This window comes from Plenodomus lingam (genome assembly GCF_022343315.1).
Source record: "Plenodomus lingam strain CAN1 chromosome Unknown contig_6, whole genome shotgun sequence".
Classification (NCBI taxonomy): domain Eukaryota; kingdom Fungi; phylum Ascomycota; class Dothideomycetes; order Pleosporales; family Leptosphaeriaceae; genus Plenodomus; species Plenodomus lingam.
The window spans coordinates 1,595,915-1,618,316 of NW_027093966.1; the positions used below are offsets into that span (position 1 = coordinate 1,595,915).

The window sequence follows — 22,402 nt, forward strand, 5'->3', positions numbered from 1 at the left end:
ATCTATCACAGGGACTAAAATATTTTGGCACTGCACCAGTCTTATCATTATAATACGGAGGCTTTGCATCCCAGCCATTGTAATTATGTAGCTTGGCGACTTGGCCATTGATATAGTTCTGGAGCTCGTCCGCGCTCGGGATCCGGGCAACACGACGCTTGCTCGAGTCGACAAGGAGAACGGGAATGTCTACTGTGTGATGGGCGGTGGATGCGTCATATGCGACATGGAAGATATCAAAGACCAAGATGGTGTAGTGAGACCAATTCTGGACGGCGAGCAGCTTGTAATCAGGAGGGAGTTCAAGATACGAGCATGTTGTCCTGGACGATGGCGTCGGGGGTATGGGAATATGTTGGAGAACTTTTTTTAAGCACAATGGTGACCCTGGTAGGGGTTTGAGTGTGGAGTAAGGCGACGACGGGCTTACTGTGTTAGAATATCTTCTTGCAATGGGGATGGTGTCTAGCTCTATACTTTTGGCAGCGTTGTCATTATGGACTCCATTGTGAATGTTGGAAAGGCGGGCAATTAGGAGTGAGAGATAGGCAGTGTAAGACTGTGTAGGTCAGGATAGAGATTTTTTTTTAGCAGAGTAGATAATAGGGACCCGGACTCACAGTGTTAGAGTGTGCGACCTGGGCGGTTTGGACTAGGTTATTACGTTGTAAGGGAGCAGTATAAATACCTAGAAGGATCGATACAGAAGGTATCGATTCGTTTAATACAATACTCGACCCTATTGTCCACTGTGCCGCATAGACCTCTATCGTGAGCAAGCCTAGTCTTACACACAATGTGTAATTATATTAAATAAATAAATATTCTCAAGTTAAATCCTCCTAGTTATCCTAAATATCTTACTATTTAGTCTTGTTATGGCTACGAAAAGTTTCTACCTTGACCCATTTAGTATTGATAGCAATAGGGAGTTTATCATTTGTATCTACTAGCACCTAACGCGTAACGTAGTATATAATTATTTCTGCCTCCTGTACAATAGCTTTAATAAATATCTCTTCCACATTCACACTTCCTATAACTATAAGATTGCAATGGCGAGCAGGTCAAAGTTTACAAGGGCTTTTGCGGAGAGTATGTAGCCCGCCATGATGCGGTTTACCGTGTTTGTTGCTGGCTTGACGCACCGCATACGTACTTGGGTAAAAATCCACTCATAGCGCTTCGAGATGTACTAGAGGAGCAACTTGGTGTATGAGCTCACCAGGGCCATGAGGAAGAAGGAGCATGAAAGGAATTGGAAATTCGCACAGCTTGGGACAAGTTTCACTATTTTACGTACGGCATCGGTAATGCTTGGGAATGTGCTCGACGGCGATGCAAAGGCGTTTTGCTACTGGGGCTGGACTATTGCTTCTGTTGCCGAGCAGCGGCTCGACATCCTCTGAAGAGACTGGGATTTCTATGGGCGCAAAGGAGGCAAAAGACGTCTTCTGGATTTGAAAGCAGCCGCACAACCTGGATAGCACATGATCGCTGTAGTCAGGGTAAACACCGTAGATCGAAACACGCACTCCCCACCCCACACCCTCAAAAAGGGGCCAGTGAGTATCATCTGCGTTGGCAGTAAGCGGATGCAGTGTCCTACCAAAAAAAGAAGCCCTAGGACCGCGCTTCCCAGTCCGATCAACGCCGTAGTCGCACTCACCAACGACAAGAGCCCACGCGCTCACGAAGACCCTAGACACAAGATCACACAACAGGATAAACTGGGCACCCCATCGTTCAGCAAGGAATCTGCATAGGATCGTAGGTGCAAAGTCTATTGTACACAAGTGTCAGCCGAATCACAACGTTCCATGTTGCACGCACGCATGTATCAGGGGACATCCGCTGGTTCACCGTTACACTCACATACCGCATACGACGAGTGCGGTATCCATGGTGACTTGCAGCCAGACTAGTTGGACAGCATCGATTTTGCAGAGCGTCTCCGGTGTGGAGCCGTCGGGATGGAGGGAGGATGGGTCATTGTGCGCGTAAGTGTTGTTTGGATGGGAGTGGCATTGTTCATGTCCAAGGAAATGGGCCGTTGGATGTGATGAGATGGGAGCAGGTCTTTGACGCCAGACATCGGGTTCTATTAGGCAGACATGCTGCTTCCTGGTTATTTTATGAAGCAATTGGCAATTTCGAGCCGTTGTATCGAAACCGTTGATTTGATATCGGATGCTAGGTATCCAAGTGGTGTACTGGGAGTACACTGATGCACGTGTACCTCGGCCAAGGAATATCCAGGTCGCGATACCTAAGACAAACCCGCACGTGACCTCGGATCACGCACCTCTGAGCCCACATCCCCAAGGCCCACCATTCACCTCAACCCAATCTCCAAACCCCTCATTATCATGGCCTATATTTGCCAAATCGACTCCAGCCCTGGCTTGTCCCTCTAAAATGAATCCCGTGTTTCATCCAAGAAAAACAAGGATATCACGCACACCATCCATGATCATAGAGTTCACAAGTGTCAAAGTCCCAAGCCTAGAGTCCTAATCAGAGCCCTAACGTTACTACCGTGAATCCTGCTCACTTCGCAGCCACTCACTCAATTCAGGCTGCCAGGGCGGCTTCTCGTTCGCCGCCCGCCACCAGCCATCAAATAGACTACCCGGAAACCAAGCCCAACGGTGCCAACGCATTCGCAACCATCAGACCATCGGTACACTGGTGCAGCCCGTCTCATCCAATCTCTTCCCTCCCCCCCCTATGTATACCATCTCACCATCCAACAGCCAATACGCAGAAACAGCGTTGATCCCTCTTTGTTTCCCAGGGTCTTGTGCAGCCATGGTGATTTACGCTGCGAAAGCCAGTTTCTCGTCGTTTTTACTTTTCTTTTTTGGGGAGTTTTTTTGCCTCACACGGCACGCCGTGGTGGTTTTGGTTGGTTGGTTGGTTGGTTGGTGATATTTTGAGCTAAAAGTTGAAGGTAACGTGAATCCCTGCGAGGCGCAAGGGATCGTAGCCAGCTTGCTCGCTTGCGCATCGCATTTTACCACGGATGACCTGGAAGTGTGCAACTCCTACGCCATGCCTCCCCCGCTTCTGTTTGCCATGATCGGGGGGCTACTGGGCTTATGGGTGGCTTTCTTTGCCATGCCTGTGAGTCCTAGGCTAGGTGGAGAGGGCCAGAGCGTGCACATGAGATGGATGAGTTGTCCCAGTGCAAGCTGAATCCCTAGTCCTCGTCTATATGTGAGGTATTTTCGTTTCAGAACCGACTTCCTTTCTGTCTATGGCTTCCCATGTCTAGCTGCCAGGATGGCGCCGAGTGTGCATCCCGCCGCGACGAGGGTGAATAGTAAAAGAATGGCAAGCAAACGAGCGCGGTTTCGCTTCAGTCGCCGTCCAAGTGTTTCATTGTGCCTGCTGGAAGGTCCGAGGGAGATGTAACTTCGTCGCCAAGGGACATTGTCTAGAATGTCAAATGACTCGATGGAGGCAGGTGAGGGGGGTGCCGATGTAGGATCTGTATCCGCGTATCGCGGGTAGAGGAGGTTACTCGCAATCGTAGTATCGTCGTCGGTATACGAAGCGAGTGGTTTATAGCCCGCGGTTGCTGGTTTGGAGGTGGTAATGGAGAGCTTGAGCGGTTATGTTAGTTTGCAGGGGGAACAAGTGATAGGATGAGGCAAGCGCCTTGTACTCACCATATCCATGCTGATCGGGTAGGTAGTCGAGACGATAGAACTTGTCTCTCTCAAAGTTGGGTAGGGCAATCTTTTAGACTCTTCTTTGCATTGACAGTTGCGAGACATGCGTGGAGTGGGGCATTCTGCGGCGCGGGGTGTATGATGCTGTGTCCAAGACGACCGTGTTTGTACTCGCCCAGTCTCTGATTGGAAGTGCTGTGCACTGAAACACGATATTGGAGGGACATGTCAAAGGCACCAACTGGGAGCAGGCATGAACGGAAGACCAATACATTCATGTTGGCGACCATGTTCTATATTTTTATGCTCGTCTCCGGCTGACCATCACGTACAATTTGATGATGAGTCCTGAGTCTAGCCTAGCGTAGCCTGTAAATCATGCCGAAGCATGTTCTATGTTTTTTTTGTTTGCGATAGAAGACAAGATATATTCAGAAGGAAAAAGAAAGGGTATCTCTGCTCGCAGAAGCAAAGAACAGACGCGAGTAAGCTTCATTGTGCTTGCTATTTCAATTTTAGCCCGTAGTTACCTGTCCTCCGCTAGCGCTCGCGGCCCAGAATCGAAGACCCAGAATTAAAGGATAATTAAATCCAGAACGGGGTAAACACATCTGACCGGGCCCCCTCAGACCGTTTGTAGTGATTGGTCGAGTGTATGTGACAAAGGAAATACTCAAAACTGAAGTGAAGACCTCGATGATATCGCAGAAAAAAAAAACAGGCGCTTGCAAATGCTAGAAGGAAATGACATCGCTTCACGCTTCAGACACGTGTCATTTTTTGGGTACATGCTTGTGACGGAAACAGTCCAGGGCAGACGAAGGCATTCGGTATCGAAGAACGGTCACTCCGCAGCTGGGGTATCTTTTACATTTGCTGAGGATGGAGGTATGTAGAGTAGGCGTATTGGCTTGGTTGCTGCATGTTGGCAGGGTGATCTGGAGTTGGTGTAGTCGGGTATAGTGACATTGGTTGGGACTTGACAACGTGGCCGTATGCGTACTGCTCGCCCTCTGGTGTAATGGGTGGGGTCATGCAACCGTTCTGCATCATGGAGCCATAGGGATTTTTCTGGGGAGTGGAGGGGCCGTATGCCTCAGAGCCTTTCTTCGGCTCCTCGATGGTCACTGTTGGTGGCGGCGTCGGTGGAGCGGCTGCGCGTCGCGCAATTTGTGCTTGACGCTGCAGAAACTCATCAACAATGGCAGAGACGTTGGACAGATGCAGTGATGCATATTTACGAGCGAGAACTGGAGATGGCTGGTACAAGTGGTTGGACAATCCAATAACCGTTTGAGGGTCATAGGCACCAGCCCAGTCGGAGTTCCGTGCCTGAGGACGAGACAACACACAACGTGCCAGTGCGAGTGCGGACCTAGCCATGACCGATGGGCGAGTAGAGACAAACTCCTTGTGGAACAGAGCGATCTCAGCAATGTAAAGGGTCATGTGCTCTACCTCTGCATCGTATGGAGCTTCTGCAAGAGCGATCTGGAGGAAAGCATCTACACTGGTATGGCCGATGACCCAGTTAAGGGTTTGCAGGACATGCCATTCCATTTGCGTGAACATCTCATCGTCGTAGAGCGAGCAACACATCGACTTTAGCTCCCTAACAGTGGGTACACGGTCCTTCTTGTCACCATACTTGGCGGCGATGAGCAGAGCAGCACAGCCGACAAGCTGGTAGTGGCGCTTGTAGACTACACGACGAGAACAGTATCGGTCAAGGAGGTTGACAGCGAGGAAGAGGGTCTCAGGGAGTAACTGGAAGGCAGCGTGAGCTTCGACAAGGAAGTCAAGAAGGTAGGGCCTCATAAACCATTGGATTTCGGTCTGGATGTCAATTGAGTTAACATCAGGAATAGTTTGGGACTGTCTCTGTATTAGCAAACACGACGGTGACCACACAGCGGGGAGGGCACGAACCTCCATGTGCAACATGTGCTGCATGATGTCTTCTTGATATTCATCGGCCGTCAGCCTTGACAGCTCCTCGGCCAACGCACGCTGTTGCATCCTAGAAATCGCACGCTGGCGTTCCCTGGCTTCGGCGCGGATAGCATAGATGCCATCATCGTGCGACTCTACAAAGTAGGAGTCGCAGTTTCCATAGCGACTCTGTGATTGTTGTTGGTATGCCATTTTGGTGATGTGTTCGAGCTTAGATCGAAGATGTAAACGTCGACTCTCCGGGATAGACGTGGTCCGATGGGCGGATGGCTCAATGGATGAACCGTGGTAGTGAGTGGCAGCCTCCAAGGCAACAGTGAGAAAGACAGTGATTAGTTGGAGTATAAAAGAAGAGCGCTGGCCTATGATCCCTGGTACTTTAACAGGCGGGATAGTGTGATAGCAGACCGAGCCTGGACTGTTGTAAGCTTATTGTATCGAGGGAGACGGGACCCTGTGTCAAGCAAGGCCGCTAGATGGGACGTACGTTTGTAAAATTAAAAGCAATTACGTTAGTGAGTGAATGTGGTGTACAAGAACACAGTAGAAGCAGCAAAGGAGGTCGGACAGATCGAAGCCTTTCCTAATTGCATACAGGGACCTGAAGGCAATTGAGGTTGCGGTATCGGATCGTGCAGCGCACTACTGTGAGATGGTAGGTCTGAAGGCAGAGCACGAGCTAACGAGTCCACCGGTGAGGCTAAGGTGAATCGCCAAGAACTGGAATGTGAAGATCCCAGTGTTTAGCAACCACGAGCTAGACCAATATTAGATTCAGGTTGCTGTAGTTGTGGTGATGGTATAGATATAGACTTACATGGCGTCCTTCAATTGTAGAGTGAAGAGACAGAAGCGGTCTGCGACTGGACTGGCGGTGAAGGTGCCTGGGTGAGATTACAGTTAGTATTGTGGCTACGAGGACAATGATAGCATTGCAATAGGACGAGCAGAGAATGTTGCGACTGTCGTTCCTTGTCTGGCTTCTTGAGGTAGTCCATGGCGTGTGGTGGAATGAGGCAGCCGCCAGCGGAAATTGCAGAGTCGCAGTACTTGACGAAGCCGTGTCTGGATAGGGGAGACGCGATGTCCAGCATCACGGTGCGAGAGAATTGCAATGCGACAAAGGGCTTAGTCGCAGCAGAGACGCGTGTCGGAAATGCAGCGAGAATTCGGGGGTTGTCCGGCGATTGAAGCAAGAGTATTGGTAATCGTGATCGAGGGCGGACATGACCATGGCTGTGGCATGCAAATTCGCGAGGTATGATCGAGAGCCAGGCGAGACACATCTACTCGACGTAGTCGTGAGGTGCAATCCAAACAGGCGGCATGCAATCAGACGCCCTGGCTGGAACTCCATTCCCCATAACCCATTTTGAGCCCTGCAACCCCAGATTTTTCCTTCTGATTCCTGCAATGCCCGCCCTTTACTCTCTCCTCTCCCTTCGTGATTGCCACACAATAGCTAGCATTCGATTCCATAAAGGGTTGTGGCGTCCTGATTGGGTGTGGGTGTGGGTGTGGGTGTGCTGACATGGTTGTCGGATGGCAGTTGACGAGCCTCATTTCAGAGGGAGAGGAGAAGCCGAGGCCAGCGTGGGTCCAAATGTCCAGAGCCATCATCCAAAGACCAGATACTCAGGCGAGCCAGCAAGCAAACAAGCATGAAGAGGGAAAAAAAAAGAATTTTCACTTACAGAAAGACAGACACAGCAGAAGGGTGAGTGACCAGAAGAGGTTTTCTCCAGATAGGCGAGAGGCTGGTCAGACACGAGTTGGGTCGACGGCTGTGCAAGCGGTGAGGCACACAAATACACACACACACACACACGCGGTGACAGAGCAGGTTGCTTTTGAGGCTCGACAATCTCTACGGCCAGCGAGAGGCAGTGGGCGGGAGGTTGGCGGGGGGTCCGAAGGATGGCTGAGACGCAGAAAGAGTCTTCTGGGTGCTCGTCACGATCCTGTTCGAGGAGAGACGGTCAGGAGTTGGGGGCGACCGAAGAGAAGGAGAGCTGAGCTGGAGGGATATTTGGAAAGATTAGGGCCGAGGGAGATCAGCACCACATCAGATCCAAGACTCCGTGCTCGCCGTGGTGAGGAGGAAGTATAAGAGGGAGGGTGAAGGGGGAGGTGAGGAGGACAATTGAAGCAGCTGGCTCCAGGTCCGACAAGACGAGTGGGCGACCGCCCAGGATGAGAAAGTGGAGCTAATCCCGGATTCAGTGCGACGGCCACAACCTGGTACGGCCAGGATCCAAGGAACAAGCCCACCCAACCGAAGCGTCGCGCGGCGCCGTCGTGGAGCATCATGGCTTTTTTGCTTCAGGCTACGCCGTCAGTCAGGAACACGCTCGCACGCGTCTTGCAGTTCCCGCTTCTTCCGCCGCGCTGCTGTCCGCCGTCGCGCCGCCGCTGCCAGTGGGGGTGTTGTGCGACAGGTGGGTGTGAGAATATAGAGTGGGTGATGTGATGGATGTACTCCATGTATGTACCATGTATGTACCATCTATGTGCTATCTATGTGCCTGTACCCTTTGACATTTGTATGTAGCTAGGTGGCAGCAGCAACCACCCAAAGGCCAGCGTGGGACTGTACCCTCTCAGTGTTGCCGGCTGTGAGGGTGCACTTGCGGGCGGTGGTTGCATGAACATTTGGCTATGGAATTGCTACTACTGCTACTATACCACTACTAGGTATACTGCTACTACGACCACTACCACTATCACTACTACCACTACTACCACGATTACTACTACCGCTACCACTATCATCACCACCATCACCACCACCACCACCACAACTACATTACTACTACTACTACTACTACTACTACCACCACCACCACCACAACTACATTACTACTACTACTACTACTACTACTACTACCACCACCACCACAACTACATTACTACTACTACTACTACTACTACTACTACTACTACTACTACTACTCCATCCATGTACTTGGCTGGAGCCTGGCACGCGGGGAACGCGATCGTCTTCAACTCTTGCAGCAACTGGGCGACACCTCGCGTTGGAAAGCTCCACGACGCATGAGAAGCGCGCCATCAAAGCGTCGTCGCCCATGCCCGCTCGAATCACAGCCCTGGCGCGCTTCCGGTGAGCCCCAGCACCAAGCATGCAGCTACCAAAGCGTGCAGGTCAGTCAGCCTTCGATCGCTGGCCAATCTGCCCCTCGCCTGCGCACTGCAAACTTCTTGCTTTGCTCACGGCCAAGGCCTCCAAATAGTATCGCGCCCGGCTCTCAGCTCCCAAGATTGCACGTCCGTTTCTGCCGGCTGCAGCACGCCATGGAAGGGGCTCTCATACACACACAGACACACACTCTCTTTCTCTTTCTCTGCCCTGACCAACATGCGTGGGGCTGCATTTGCCAATGCCCATTTCCTCCTGAACTACTGGCCATGTTCTGGCACACAGGTCCTATATAGTACAGGGCTTAGTACATACATAATATAACTATCGTCCTGCAATGCTTCCCCCATGACTCTCAGGGGATCATGATGCACATTTGCACACGACCTTCTAGAAATACGTACCCCCAGCTTCCAAAACTCTCACATTTGCCTGCCACTCTCTTGCCGCACTTGGCCCGTTGCTGACTTGTGCAGCAACCCCCAGCCATCCATGGTTGTCTGTCCAGCTGTCCTCCAGGCCAGCTTCCCCTGACGTATAATAAGGGCGCGATGCGCCACACGGAACACCACTCCTTGCTAGCACATCGTCATGATTGCTCACTGGCAATCCTCCTTTTTACTCTGAGCGCATTAAAGGAACAAAGGCAACCCGCCGGCACCATGCATCCTTGTCACGCGTTGCCCAAGCACACAGGAGCAATGAAGCATGTTGGCAAGGTGGCATAATGCTCGTCCTAGGTAGTATCATATAGACAGATCCCTCTCTCCTCGGCCAGAAGGCAGTCTCTTCAGCCCTTTGGCAATATTGCACCGAACTGCCCCACGCTCTACTCACGTTGTTCCGCATGGTGGAGACGTTAAAAAAGTTCACGCAGGCCAAACTAGAGTACATAGTACTGTAGCTCGATGCACAACGTCGGTACCAACGTTCGTAGCCGGAGTAGCACGAGACCCGCTCCCTTGCTGAAGTCAGGCACCGCCGTTGTCTGTTCATTCATAGTCTTTCATAGCCGCTGCATTCTGACGACACGGCCTTCACGAGCTGGTATGGTATGGTTGCCACTGACGGAGGTAATCTGGCCCGCACGCGCTCCAAACTAACGACTTACCGCGTCGTTCTAAAATTGCCAATCCTGCTGCCGACCGTAAAAATAGGCGAATCCACGAGGAGACAGATACACGCCTGGGCAGGCCGCATCAGAGTCTCGAGATATCGAACCGTATTCGACTTTCCTTGCTGGACTATGGCTATTTGCGGGGTTGATGCATTAGGGTCGGCGGGCTCTGACGAAGTTTGGTCCCGCTGCATGCATGTCGGATCACTTGTGACAGCGCTTTGGGCTTTTGGTGCTGCAAGAAGCAGTGTTTTACTTGACGCAACAAATGTACTGAACCTGTGGTGACAGCTGCAAGCGACAGACCAGGTCTCGGTTTGACACAAATGGACGGCTCGAATACTTTGACAAACTCGACAAAATTCGTCGTGAACATGTGCTTGGGTAAGGGAACCTCGGATGCGGGCTGTGTGTTTGTCTTATGCTTGATAATCAATGCTGTGTACAAAGCATATACTCGCGCTGGGAGTGTGTGTGATGTGTGTGTGTGTGCCAGTGCCATACCATTGATTGCTTATTCCAGTAAGGAAGTTCCCACGGCTTACGGCTCAGATGCGCCTCAAGCCTGGCCAACAAGTATGCTTTTCAGGCGGCATACTTGCACCAAATTCCCAGTATGGCGTTTCCCGGCCCCCTCAAATAGACGTGCGATGATTCAACTCGGATTGGGTACGGGGCTGGGCTTGAGCCGCCAGCTCAAAGTGACAATCAATCAAGCGATCTTTACGCGTTCATCATCTGAGCGCTGGAAAAAACATATTGCTACTGCAGGTTCTCGGCGTAATTCGTCTCACTTTCAGGTTCATACTGCAGCTAGCAGCCCGGCCGCTTGCCCCCCTCCAAGTGACCGTACGATACGATTCACCCCAGCCACGCCTCATGATTATGTCACAAAGTCGCGAACCTGCACGCGTTTCGAGCTGCTCGCAAGTCTGAGCGCACGCGACACCGCGTCGACGAAACTTTTTGGAACCAGGCTCTTTCTGAACTCTCTTCCGCGCACGCCCGCCTCTCCAATATCCGATAGCAAGCCGAGAAGCCAGCCCGACGAGGAGAATCTGGCGTGTTGTGGAGCCATGGACGATAGGGACCACCTTGCATTAACAATTTTTTCTTCTTTCTCTTCGTCAGGCTCTGATCTTTTCCCGTTGGTTGCAACAGAACGGTATGACGAGACGTCAATTGCTTGTCACAGCAACCGCAGATGCGGCGCCAAGGCATGCAAAGACGGGCTTCGGTCGTGCTACCCTCGATCCGTTGAGAAAGGATCCCCTAACCTTCAGCGATTATCGCTTGTTGCGTTACCTAGGCACGGCATGCTCTGTCAGAGATGTATGCATACTTGCACGACCGTTGAGCAAACTCTTTAAACCGTCCTGGACGGGCTTGCACCAAGCACGCTGCATGTCTCAATATTCAACGAAACAGCTGGCCTGGCTTGTCCCATGCGAAGGGTGAGGAGGCACTTGGATCTGCGGCTTCAAACTTATTGAAGACGCTGCTGTGTTCCATAGCGACGAGGGGGTCGCAGCGCAATTGACGCCTAAATGCAACTCCTTTTAACCCCGCCCGCCGGCCCAAGCTCTGGACTTGAAGAACCAAACTTCCGCCTCTGCTTCATCGCGAGATTATCACGAGAGCTGCACACGGGCGTGCTAGAAGCGTGGCGCCCCTTGAAAATGTGGTGTTGCAACGCGTTCCGCCCAAAGTCACAGGCCACAATCCTATACGCACACAGTAATTGATCATCGAGCCCCCGAAACGTTCGACGGAAAGCTAAACTGCGCTATGATGGTCTCGGGCTAATTCAGCGCTATTGGAACTTTGATGCCACTCCTGCTACCGCATCAGGCACAAGATGCCATTCCCCAGAGAGTATACTATGCTATATACACCAACGCTTCTACATAACGGTTGGGTCATGACGTTTTGCTGTTGAAACGCCGACGAAGCCCGTACCTATTTGGTTGAAGCCAGTGCTGACTCGGGGGAGATTGCTGGAGCAACAACCGGTACAACCGATTCCAAAATTAAGCCTTCTCTAACTCTCTCTGAAAACCCTGGTTGCAACAGGGCCGTCTGTTGAGGGTGCCGCTAAACACACAAGTTCGCATTTGTGGCAATGAGTTTCACATGCTTTAACCGTCAAGTTTTCCCAAAATCTCACCTAAGCATCACTGATCACTTCATTATCAACAAGTTTACGATACCGCAAAACTGTTCGCTTTCCTGCTAACTTTATAGCGAAGCCACATTATTGGCGATGCACATAGCAAGCCGGCACTTCGGGCCTCTGCCATCTTATTACAGAGCAGCAGAAGGTCGCACCATTGCCCGAGGGCTCTGATTATCCTCAGATGCTGTGTAGCAGCCAGAACGACTGCCAAAGCTCGCATGTGCCTTTGGATATGTTCTTGCTCTGGTACATGACACGGGTCATGGCATTCGGTGCTCCTTCAGCAACCTTTAAGGGACATGATTTCAAGAAACTATAGGCCATCTCAGCAGCCCAAGATTCGTCGCCAATGTAGTGTGGGCCCATAGGTATACGGCAGTGTAATGAGGGGGGCTTCAAGCTTGGGGTGAAGAGTATGGCGGTGCGAGAATGGGCTCGGGCAAGGGGTTGTGTAGGTCCACGGTGGATCATCAGGCGATCATAAAAGGTCAAAAAAGTCTTTGAAAAGCTCCAGGACAATGACAACTACATGCTGGACGACGGGCGTATAGTTTTGCTGAGATGGGCACGCTGTAGGTGCATGATGGTGATGGCTATGCGGAGATGGAAACGGAGGTGGTTGTCAAGTTCGGAAAAACGTTGGCCGAGCGCCGGGACCCATTTAAAAAGTTATAGCCAAGAGTTCGAGTTCTCATGCTTTGAGATAGAACTTACAAGTTCACTGTCACCATGCTAGCCGTGCCCGCCCTGATTGCTTGATTGCGCCATTCAAATCATCCGCGTGCAATCTGATTCCCCGGTCATCACATCCGCCAGATCAACATCTTAGCGGCCATGGACATTCATCGATCGCGATTCGTGCCTTACCCGCCATCTGCAATTAACGCGCTTGCATTCTCGCACACAGAGTCTGAACATGGCCACCAGGATCCCAAATCTCTGAGGCTGGCGATTGGGCGCGCAAATGGTAACATAGAGATATGGAACCCGGCGAATGGAGCTTGGCTGCAAGAGAAGGTTTTCCACGGCGGCAAAGATAGGAGCGTGGAGGGGCTGGCATGGACACAGGAACCGGATGAGAAGGATGCACAGGGAAAGAAAGTCCCAGGTCGACTGCGGTTATTCAGTATCGGCTACTCGAGTAGCGTCACAGAGTGGGACCTGGTGACCGGTTTGCCTGCGCGCCATTCGAATGGCAATCACAGCGAGGTCTGGTGTTTCGCAGCGCAACCAAGAGTGAGGGGTGCTGATGCTGGATATACTGCGCATCAAAAACTCGTGGCTGGCTGCGCTGATGGGACCATTGTTCTCCTATCGACCGAAGACAATGATCTCACCTTCGAGCGATTCGTCTCGCGCGCCACCAACAAGAAGGCGCGTGCCCTCAGTATTGCATACAAAGATCAAGATATCGTGCTTGCTGGATTCGCCGACAGTATGATCCGGGTCTTCGACACGAGGAACGGCAACGTGATCAGGAACATTTCGCTGGGTAGTGGACCGCCCGGTGGGCCGAAGGAGATTCTCGTGTGGAAGGTCAAATGCCTGCCATCTGGCGACTTCATCTCTGGTGATTCCACTGGCGACATCCGCATCTACAATGGCAAGAATTACAGTCAGACACAAAGAATCTCTGGCCACGAAGCGGATGTCTTAGATCTAGCCGTGTCGCGTGACGGTTCGAGCATTTTCAGCGCCGGTATGGACCGCCGCACATGCTTCTACACCAGCAAGAAGGGTGCTGCTCAAGGACAGGGTGGAAAGTGGCGCAAAGTTTCACACCAAAGACATCACGAACATGACGTCAAAGCCATGGCAACATACGAGGGCAACAAGCTGAGCGTAGTGGTTTCAGGAGGTTTGTCATTTATCGCCATTCATGATTCCCGAAACTGATAAATGTGTGCAGGTATCGACACCCAGCCGATTGTGGTTCCACTTCGTCAATTTGGCAAGGAATTGAGCCGTGGGCTCCCCGCTCTACCTCCCACGCCACCGCTCGTGAGCGCCCCAGGAGCACGACTCTTGGTCAGCTGGTGGAACACTGAGGTACGGATATGGCGAGTGAAGCCTCAGAATGACGGCACAGATAAGCCAAAGGTTGTCGCACGACTTGCCTTACAGGGAGAAGAGAACATTACATCGGTTTCGATTTCGCGGGATGGTGGGCTTCTGGTCGTTGCTACGGCAAGCGAGGTGAAGATGTTCCAGCTCCTGCACCCACAGGCCGGCGCTGGTGTAGCCCTACGGATCAGAAAATTGGAAATGCCCTCGATAGGGGGTGCGAACATTGTCAACGTTGCAGCCAATGGCAAGTGGGTGGCAGCAGTCACAGCAACAAACGATGTACAGCTTGTAAGGGTTATGAGATCCGACGATCTCACCGACGCCCCCCGTGCATTGGACAAGGTTCAGCATCTCCAACGTCTTCCTCGCTCTGACACAGCACCGAACCCGCTGAATGGTCCGTCTGGGTCATATGAACGAGCAATCACCCACACCGACTTCACCAGGGATGGTAATGTCTTCGCTGCAGTTGACCTTGCTGGTCACGTCGATACATGGGTCATCGAGGGTCATGAGGACTCTACAGCACCAGAAATAGACGTTGACGACTCTGCTTTGGCTGCTGATGACGACATGGAAACCGATGAGGAGGCAGACGAGACGATGGAACGAGTCACCTTTTTGGGTCAGCGCTGGATTCAGAACCCCTCTGGCCACCTGTTTCCACGACTAGACTCTACGCCAGTTCTCCTATCATTCCGACCAGATTCCAATGAATCAGACAAGCCAACACCAAACGGGAACCCTGCCGTTCACGCCACAAGACAAAACCCCCATCCTCACTCGCACGATCTTCCTACGTCAGACTACACTCTGCTATTGGTATCGGCAGAACACCAGTTCTGTCTGTTTGATGTCATGTCTGGCCGCCTATCGGACTGGTCAAGACGGAACCCACCATCAAGCTACCCACGCGAATACAAGCAACTCGACCTCCCCGCCAAAGGCTGCATATGGGATCTTTCCGACTCGCAACAACGCATATGGCTTTATGGCGAGAAGTGGCTCTTCATGTTCGACCTCTCCAAGGACTTCGCCATGACAGATGCCGAGAACGCAAAGAAGCGAAAGCGGGAAGCCGCAAAGCACAACAGTGGCGCCGGCGATGCAGTCCCGCAAACAGAGGCCCCAGTAACAAAGATGCGCAAGTTCCAGGGCACACCGGCTGACGAATCGGCTCCGTCGAAATGGGTAGATGTTAATGCCATTGGCGCTACCACCATCGTCGACGACGATGACAACAACGATAACGAGGAAGGCGCAGGCCAGCCATTAGCAACACTCCGCCGAACCTCCACAACCAACAGTCAACACGCCGACGCCGACGCACCCACAGACGGCGGCGAAGTCGCAGACGCGCCAGACTCACGGAAGCAGCCCTGGTGGCATACCTTCAAGTACCGCCCCATACTGGGCATCGTCCCCATTGGCGACGACGACGCTTCTCACACCCCAGAAGTGGTCTTGGTTGAACGGCCTTCGTGGGATCTAGACCTCCCGCCCCGGTTTGTGGGTATGCATGAGGAGTAGTTGGCTGTCTGTGTTGCTGATGTTGGGTTTGTTCTGCGTGCAAGGGTTGCGTGTGGGGGGGTGATGTGGGAGACGGATCTTTTTTTCAAAGTGTGTGGCTGTTGTTCGATGGGTATGGTCTAGGTACTTTCATGGTGGTGGGGATGCTGTCGTACGGATGTATGTGTGTGTGATGAAGGCTGGATTTTGTCAAAAGGTTGGGGAAGAAGTTTGGGTTTGGAATAGTACGGTGGTTGACGCTCGAGTGTGATGGAAGTCCGACAGTCTGCTTCTATAAGAATCCTACCATGTCCACAATCTCACCTCTCCTAATCCTACTCCCCTGCTACAATCTTGTACCTCCCACCACACTATATCCCAGCATCCCCATCCCCATCCCCATCCCCATCCCCATCCCATGACGCACACCCACAACCAGTATCCACAACCCCAACAAATCCAGAGTATTAGAGAAATCAGTGTACAAGTCAGACCATCATCCAGTCTACACACCAAAAAGACACAACCCCACAAACCCAGACAGAGACACAGACGCAGACGCAGACGCAGACAGCAAGATACACACCCAACTAACCTACTAGCCGTATACCGCGGCTGACATGATTGACGCAATCAAGCACATGCGGTGATGTATAAGATGATTGTACTATATTGTGAGATGATTGTAATACATCATGTTTTTTTTTCTTTGGCTGTAGTCTGCACTCGCTGTAGAGTACACACCCATCACGAGTACCCACCCACCCCCTAGACTCCAAGTCCCAGTCCCAGTCCCAGTCACACACACACACAAGTTACTGCGACCCCAAACCCCCACCACTACACCAATGAGCAAACAACAGCACAAGTCAACAAGACACTGGTATCCAAAAAAAAAGGTTCAAATATCCTTTGGGTCTATGCTAATAACATCCCAAGACCATATTTTCTATACATTGCACTTCATCTATGCCCCCCCTCCCACCTCCCAAAGATAAAAATCAAGTTTTCACGCCATGGTATAAAAAAAAGAACCCCAAAAGCGGGGGATGAGGATTGATCATACAAGTCATTAACCTTTGTCCGCGGGTGTCCATGGACCCCATCGACGACACCGCATCCCATGCACACACGAACAAACGGCAAGCTGTCGAAAACCGCAATGTTTCCATGGTCAGGATACAAGAAAAAGAAACACCCCTGCTCCTCTACACGCGACTTCTAAATGGCTCATAGGTGGTGGGAGGCGCCTGACCCTTGTGGGCCGCACCCGCATAGCTAGTGTGGCCCTGTTGTTGCTGGCCAAAGGCAGGGCTGGCAACACGCTCATATGTGTAGGGCGTCTTCTCCACAACGACCTTCTTGTGTGGCGACTTGCCGCTGCAGCAGCATACGCTGATGAGCCAGAAGAAGCCGCTTGCAATTGAGAAGGCGACGGCGAGCCAGAGGACGCTGAGCATCTGGCTACCCATGGAGGCTTCGATGTTGTAGGGCTCGAGGACCGACTTGAAGACACCGGTGAGGGTGCCGTAGAGTGCGGTTGCGGTTGCGGCGGCTGCAATGGCAAAGACGGTTTGGGCCTGCGGGTGTGTTGTTAGTCATGCAGTCCGGGTGGGATGAATGTGTCATGGGTAAAACCTACGGTGCTCACAATGGTGGTAATGAGGCTACCCCACCTGCTGAAGATGGCAAAGAAACCAATGACGAATTCAGCGGCGGTCAAGATGACGGTGATGACAAAAGCCCAGTTCATCCATCCGGCAACCTTCTTGTACGTGTTCATGCCCGATTGGAACTTGTCGCCGAGAACGTCCTGCACAGTGGTGTTTTGCAGACCCCATACCTCGACAGGGTCAAAGTGGAACTGAAACTTGCGCGCAGAGCACTTGGTGATGGTCTCTTTGCCATTATTGTCCCTGTCTCCCTCGCAGTAAGACCAGAGACCAACTTGGTAGAAGTCCTTGAGTTCACCAGAGGATGCGCTGCCTTGGATCGCATTGAGGAAGCTGTTGTCGATGTGGTCTACACCTGGAACATTGTCGAGAACGGTTTGCGGGTCGGCTGTGAATTTACTGGTGTCCGCCTGTGAGACTGTTAGTACTCACGACTACTGCTAAGGCGGTACAAGGCTATGCCATACCTTGAAGAAGTATAGGTCGCGTCCAAGTTCAGTGCTTGGTGCATCGTTGCCCTTCAACGGAGCCTGACCAATCATGACAATGATGAAGCATATCAACGAGGCCACTGTAAGTAGCATGGGCGTGAGGATACACGCAAAACGCCCGGCTTTGCCCATATTTGCGACTGTCGAACGTGATTTCTAGACGGTGTAGGTGTGGTGTGGTGTTGAGGGTTGGAGGTTGGAGGTTGGAGGTTGTCAACAAACCGAGCAGTAGCGACCGTGCCTAGATGTGAAATGAGATATGACGTCGACAGGGCTAGACGAGCGACGCAAAGAAAAAGACGACAACGACCGATGGATGGATGGATGGGGCCACAGTCAAAACGGGCCAGCAGAAGCTTTTGTAACGAAACAAGCAAGTTGCGCAGCAGCTGAAAAAGGCCCAAGGCAAGGTTGCCAGTGCCCAGGCGAAGGGGGCTGTGAGTGCAACGCAGCCTCTGCGTCCGTGCACATGGCGGGACAGCAGCCTCTCCAAGTGGCCGCTGATGTGGGTTTTGGCAACTCACCAGCCTCACAGAGCTGACGAACCACTGAGCCAGAGAGGAAGATGATGGGGGCAGGTGAGCTTGCTGGCGTAGCTATAAGCCCTTGTTTGATGCTATGGTTTGCGTGGCTGCGAAGTCTCAGTCGCTGGCAACGGCCTTAATCGATCAAGATCTAACTTGCCGGTATCCATGGGTTGAGCACGCCATGACGACGTGTTTTTCCTGGTTCCCTTTGCAAGGTTGGGGAGATTGGTCTGTTACACTAGAATGCATTACTAGCGGCATCACGGGAGTTTGTGTTGTGTTGTGCGGGTGTTGATTGACACACTGCTGTGCACTGCACTATGGAGGAACACCAGATGAGCGAGGTTGCAAAACAGCTGTTGTGATGAGCATAACACAGGCACGCATCCTCGATTAGGTAGTGAGTAAGGTGAAACGCAATCCTTCAGCACATCCCATCTAGGATCCAAACGACCCGTCAGCAACAGCATGACTAAAGTGGGCGGCACACGGGAAAAGAAAGATACTACCATGTATCAGCTGCTCGTAAACAAACCAAACAGGCGCAGCAGCACGAGAAGAGGATGCTTGCAAACCTGCAACAAGCCCAGTGACGCACAGTTCCCCCTTATTACCATACCAATACGATTACCAACCCATTTCTCCATCCACCAACACTAGTGAACCTCCCTCACAATCCTCTCTCCCTCCCGAGATCAGAGCCTCCCCTCCCCCACCGCCAAGACCCACGCACCTCTGTGGCTCAACCTCCCATCTCTCCACAAGCCGCACAAACCGGCACAGCCCAACCACACTCTCCTCCCAACCCTAACCCCACCCCCCAGCCCCATCACCCTTGCACAAAAAAAACACCCACAGAGTCAAGAGTCCAACAAAGTCAAAAGCCTGTCCGACATCAGCACGCACAGCCATCTATTCTTAGCCCGGGGGGGAGGCCTCTTCCCGACGCAAGCGCTCCGTCAAATCACAGATCACAGTCCCCCCCCCCTGTCTAAGCTGATTTGGGAAACAGGACATCACCGCTGATCAAAGAGTCGTTTGCCAAGGTCCACTTGTCGGTTTCGTATCCTGCTGATCTCACTTTTGACGCTTTTTTGGTGGGTGAGGTGTGAGTACTGTATGTTGGGAGGGGGAGGGGGGGGAGTTTCGACGATAAGAACCCGCATAGAGGAAAGTCAGTCGAGTTGGAGATATGTTCTCGGCTTGATTGTTACCAACTTCTTCTTTTCTCTTGCTGTTGTGCTGGGCCGGTGTAGTCGGGGTGAAGATGCAGCGACACAGCTTGGCAGCGCAAACAAGGCCGGTCAAGTCAAGGCACATGGATGGGCTTGTCAAGATGGGCCTAGCGTGTGGCTGGACCCCTTCTGGAGATCACGCGTCCCGCCATGCGCGTTGTCGTACCCTTGAACGCGCGTCCCCGGTTCAAACCTTTCACCCAACGCCTGCCCCTTCACCATCATGCTCGTCACCGGTGAATCCTCGCCATCTCTCATCAGTGGGGAGGGTCAACACAAGGAATGGTACCTCGGCAGTCAAAATCACGATCTGTGTGTATGAGTGTGGGGAATCTGATTCATTGGCGCAAAACACCGTCAAGTCTAAAGTTTGGCCTGAATTCTGCCTATCTTGCATCTTGCTCTCTCGGCCCCATGAACGTGGCGGGCCTGCGTTCGGCGAAAATGCTTCCAGAACGCGCGGCACCTGCCCCTCATCCACCTCATCTTGCTGTACACCTGCGGATCCCCACCGTTGTACAACACACTGCACCGCATGTGCTCTCACAACCCCACAGAAGCCCATGCACATACTACACACACACACACACACACACCCTCTCTGCCAATCACCTTTCGCAAAACACGTGAAACCGTCAACTCAGTCGTGCAAGAATCTGTGACAAAAAGAACAATCGTAAACAAAAGGAATAAAGCGACGTGAAATGAAGATGAATAATAAATAGACAATCGCCATCGTAATCCGAAAATAAAATAAAATGAAAACACAATGTGGTATAAAATTCGGTGCCGCAAAAACCGTGCGTACACCGCACGCACCCAAAGCAAAAGAAAGAAGCTGCCAATGCGCGGTATCAAAGAAAAAAGACGTGGTTGAGAAATCGCCAGTAATGCATATAAACGATAGAAAAAGCCTCGGTTGAGGTTGGGGGTGCAGACATTAGATGTTACTAGTGTCTCTGATCGGAGCGGTTGCCGGAACGCCGTTGCAAATGAATCCATCCGTTACGAAATTCCAGTTTCTAGTGTTACAAAAGCGAGTCCCTTCCGCGTAGCGAAGGGCGCGGGGTGGGTAGAGTGCGTCTTGGTGTGCCATGTGTGGGCCGAGTGCAGTGTATTGCAATATGCAGTCAACCTCAACCGCAGCAGGACGGGTGATCGACACTGGTAGAAGAGAAGATAAGGTGAGACGATGAGAGGGTTTCATCGCGGGTGTTGGTTGCGAGGATCCTGTTGTTGATTCGACTGGCCACGTCCGTTCTCGCCTCGAGCTTGTATCCATTGTGTGTTGCCGCTCATACGTCCCTCGAGCGCTTTTTGCGCATCCGGATCCTGACGGCGGGGGGCGACCTGAGCATTGATGATGTCCTGAGGGCTGAGCTTGCAGACCTCGTGTGCAATGGCGGAAATGGTGTAGCCACGGAGCTCCTTTTGCTCGCGGGCATCTTCTCCCTGTAAGCGAAACTTGTCTTGCTTGGACATGTTCGCTCGTCGTGAAGCCCGAATCTCGTCCATGATGTAAAGAAGGACTGATTCTGGTGCGCGGTTGCGCTCAGCGGCATGCTTTGCATCGCGAACATATCGTCGAGTGACGTCTTGCGCGCCATCAGCCGAAAAGGCGATGCAATAAGAGAGCTTCTTGCCCCAGCCTAATACCTGTTAGTCACGGTGTGGATGAATGTGGCTCACGTCAAAGACATACCATCGGTGTATAACCGGGGCTTGTCCCATGCCTCTTCGCATACATCTACATGAACCCATCGCTTGCGGTGCACAGAGTAGACTTCGGTCCAGACGTGATCCTCGGCGTTCCAGACCCAGCGTACCCTTGAGCCCACAGCGCGGCAGAGCATGCTGAAGCAGTTGGCCCATTCGCCACATCTTCCTCTGCGGGTCTGTAGCAGTACAAATGCATCGTTGTATCGCGGAAATCGCTCGTAGTTTTTGCAGCCTTCGTGAGAGCATTGATAGGCTTCCACCTGGTTGGCGCCGCGTGCTTGCTCATCGGGGAGTGGTGAAGTGATTCCCATGGCCACGGTGGGAGAGTAGCATCGCGAGCAGGGTGGGTTGTTGACCCATTTGAAGAAGGAGTGTCTGAACCACGACAAGAGCGCTCGGATGACGCAGTCTTGGTAGCCCCAGGCGGGCTTCTTGCCGTTGCCCAGACTCGCAGCCTCGGCCTGCAGAACCTGGCTCTCCTCTTCCGCTTGGTTGTAAATCTGCTCGAGTGGGACGACACGAAGTGCCTCGTCGAGCAGCCCAGGGTTCTCCCATCGAACAGGCATGTTCGACAGCGAATGCAGCATATTCTTGAAGCGCAATGAGCGGGCATCGCGTGGTGGCTCAGGCACAAGGGGGATGTTCTTGATGGATGCGTAAGATGGCGGGGTGTTTTGCGACGGTGGCTGCGGCGAGCCATAGTCTCGTGGGGCTGGCGAGGACGGACGGGACTGTGATCGGGATGTGAGTTCGTTCATGCGCTTTGTGCTGAGGACCTGGCGAAACTGCTCCATCATGTCGGCAGCGAGCTTGTCCGTGTCGATGCGGGCGGCAGGCGCTCTCGGGGCGCCCTGTTGGTGGTCCATCGTGGGCAGGAGCGAGGTGCAAGTCGTGAGGGTGATGATGGTTGCGGTTAGGAGTCGAGGTGTGGGTGTTGGGTGTGCGGTCGTGGGAGTCGGGGCGGTGGTATACGCTGCGGCCGGGGTAGGACACTACACAGCCCTGTGACGAGTGGGTGCAGGCGCAGCAACTCGCAAGGCGGCAGACACGTCTTGTCCGGGGGGGAGAGGCGCTCGTCGACGGGGCGGGCGCAAAATGGAC

General features: G+C 52.5%; 10 protein-coding genes across 10 annotated transcripts; 4 read left to right on the top strand and 6 right to left on the bottom strand.

The window, feature by feature from the left end:
* Positions 1 to 1,295: 1,295 nt before the first annotated feature.
* Positions 1,296 to 1,904, bottom strand: IAQ61_009750 (uncharacterized protein; the record flags this gene model as incomplete). Its single annotated transcript, XM_066098516.1, has 3 exons — positions 1,296 to 1,576; positions 1,670 to 1,783; positions 1,880 to 1,904. 3 exons carry the CDS (start codon positions 1,902 to 1,904, stop codon positions 1,296 to 1,298), a joined length of 420 nt encoding a protein of 139 aa, XP_065951675.1.
* A 286-nt stretch (positions 1,905 to 2,190) lies between these two features.
* IAQ61_009751 (uncharacterized protein) lies at positions 2,191 to 2,517 on the top strand (the record flags this gene model as incomplete). The annotated part of the gene is made up of 1 exon (XM_066098517.1): positions 2,191 to 2,517. One exon carries the CDS (start codon positions 2,191 to 2,193, stop codon positions 2,515 to 2,517), a length of 327 nt encoding a protein of 108 aa, XP_065951676.1.
* A 740-nt stretch (positions 2,518 to 3,257) lies between these two features.
* IAQ61_009752 (uncharacterized protein) lies at positions 3,258 to 3,683 on the bottom strand (the record flags this gene model as incomplete). The annotated part of the gene is made up of 2 exons (XM_003838574.2): positions 3,258 to 3,608; positions 3,675 to 3,683. 2 exons carry the CDS (start codon positions 3,681 to 3,683, stop codon positions 3,258 to 3,260), a joined length of 360 nt encoding a protein of 119 aa, XP_003838622.2.
* A 162-nt stretch (positions 3,684 to 3,845) lies between these two features.
* Positions 3,846 to 7,942, bottom strand: IAQ61_009753 (uncharacterized protein). The gene is given in 8 exon segments (XM_066098518.1): positions 3,846 to 5,552; positions 5,607 to 6,048; positions 6,199 to 6,272; positions 6,315 to 6,387; positions 6,448 to 6,514; positions 6,529 to 6,916; positions 7,325 to 7,414; positions 7,608 to 7,942. The coding sequence occupies 8 exon segments, from the start codon at positions 7,938 to 7,940 to the stop codon at positions 4,545 to 4,547; spliced, it is 2,475 nt and encodes an 824-aa protein (XP_065951677.1). The 5' UTR covers positions 7,941 to 7,942; the 3' UTR covers positions 3,846 to 4,544.
* Positions 7,943 to 9,691: 1,749 nt separating this feature from the next.
* IAQ61_009754 (uncharacterized protein) lies at positions 9,692 to 11,274 on the top strand (the record flags this gene model as incomplete). Its single annotated transcript, XM_066098519.1, has 4 exons — positions 9,692 to 9,773; positions 9,800 to 10,009; positions 10,203 to 10,288; positions 10,428 to 11,274. Exons 1-4 carry the CDS (start codon positions 9,696 to 9,698, stop codon positions 11,272 to 11,274), a joined length of 1,221 nt encoding a protein of 406 aa, XP_065951678.1. The 5' UTR covers positions 9,692 to 9,695.
* Positions 11,275 to 12,785: 1,511 nt separating this feature from the next.
* IAQ61_009755 (uncharacterized protein) lies at positions 12,786 to 16,453 on the top strand. Its single transcript, XM_003838570.2, has 2 exons — positions 12,786 to 13,938; positions 13,990 to 16,453. Exons 1-2 carry the CDS (start codon positions 12,915 to 12,917, stop codon positions 15,675 to 15,677), a joined length of 2,712 nt encoding a protein of 903 aa, XP_003838618.1. The 5' UTR covers positions 12,786 to 12,914; the 3' UTR covers positions 15,678 to 16,453.
* Positions 16,454 to 16,864: 411 nt separating this feature from the next.
* On the bottom strand, positions 16,865 to 17,976 carry IAQ61_009756 (uncharacterized protein; the record flags this gene model as incomplete). The annotated part of the gene is made up of 3 exons (XM_003838569.2): positions 16,865 to 17,236; positions 17,299 to 17,739; positions 17,797 to 17,976. Coding segments are annotated over 3 exons (993 nt in total), but the record flags the coding sequence as incomplete, so codon positions are not given.
* A 103-nt stretch (positions 17,977 to 18,079) lies between these two features.
* On the top strand, positions 18,080 to 18,361 carry IAQ61_009757 (uncharacterized protein; the record flags this gene model as incomplete). The annotated part of the gene is made up of 1 exon (XM_066098520.1): positions 18,080 to 18,361. One exon carries the CDS (start codon positions 18,080 to 18,082, stop codon positions 18,359 to 18,361), a length of 282 nt encoding a protein of 93 aa, XP_065951679.1.
* A 1,417-nt stretch (positions 18,362 to 19,778) lies between these two features.
* IAQ61_009758 (uncharacterized protein) lies at positions 19,779 to 19,979 on the bottom strand (the record flags this gene model as incomplete). Its single annotated transcript, XM_066098521.1, has 1 exon — positions 19,779 to 19,979. One exon carries the CDS (start codon positions 19,977 to 19,979, stop codon positions 19,779 to 19,781), a length of 201 nt encoding a protein of 66 aa, XP_065951680.1.
* An 806-nt stretch (positions 19,980 to 20,785) lies between these two features.
* Positions 20,786 to 22,167, bottom strand: IAQ61_009759 (uncharacterized protein; the record flags this gene model as incomplete). The annotated part of the gene is made up of 2 exons (XM_003838567.2): positions 20,786 to 21,231; positions 21,285 to 22,167. The coding sequence occupies 2 exons, from the start codon at positions 22,165 to 22,167 to the stop codon at positions 20,786 to 20,788; spliced, it is 1,329 nt and encodes a 442-aa protein (XP_003838615.2).
* Between the last annotated feature and the right edge of the window lie 235 nt (positions 22,168 to 22,402).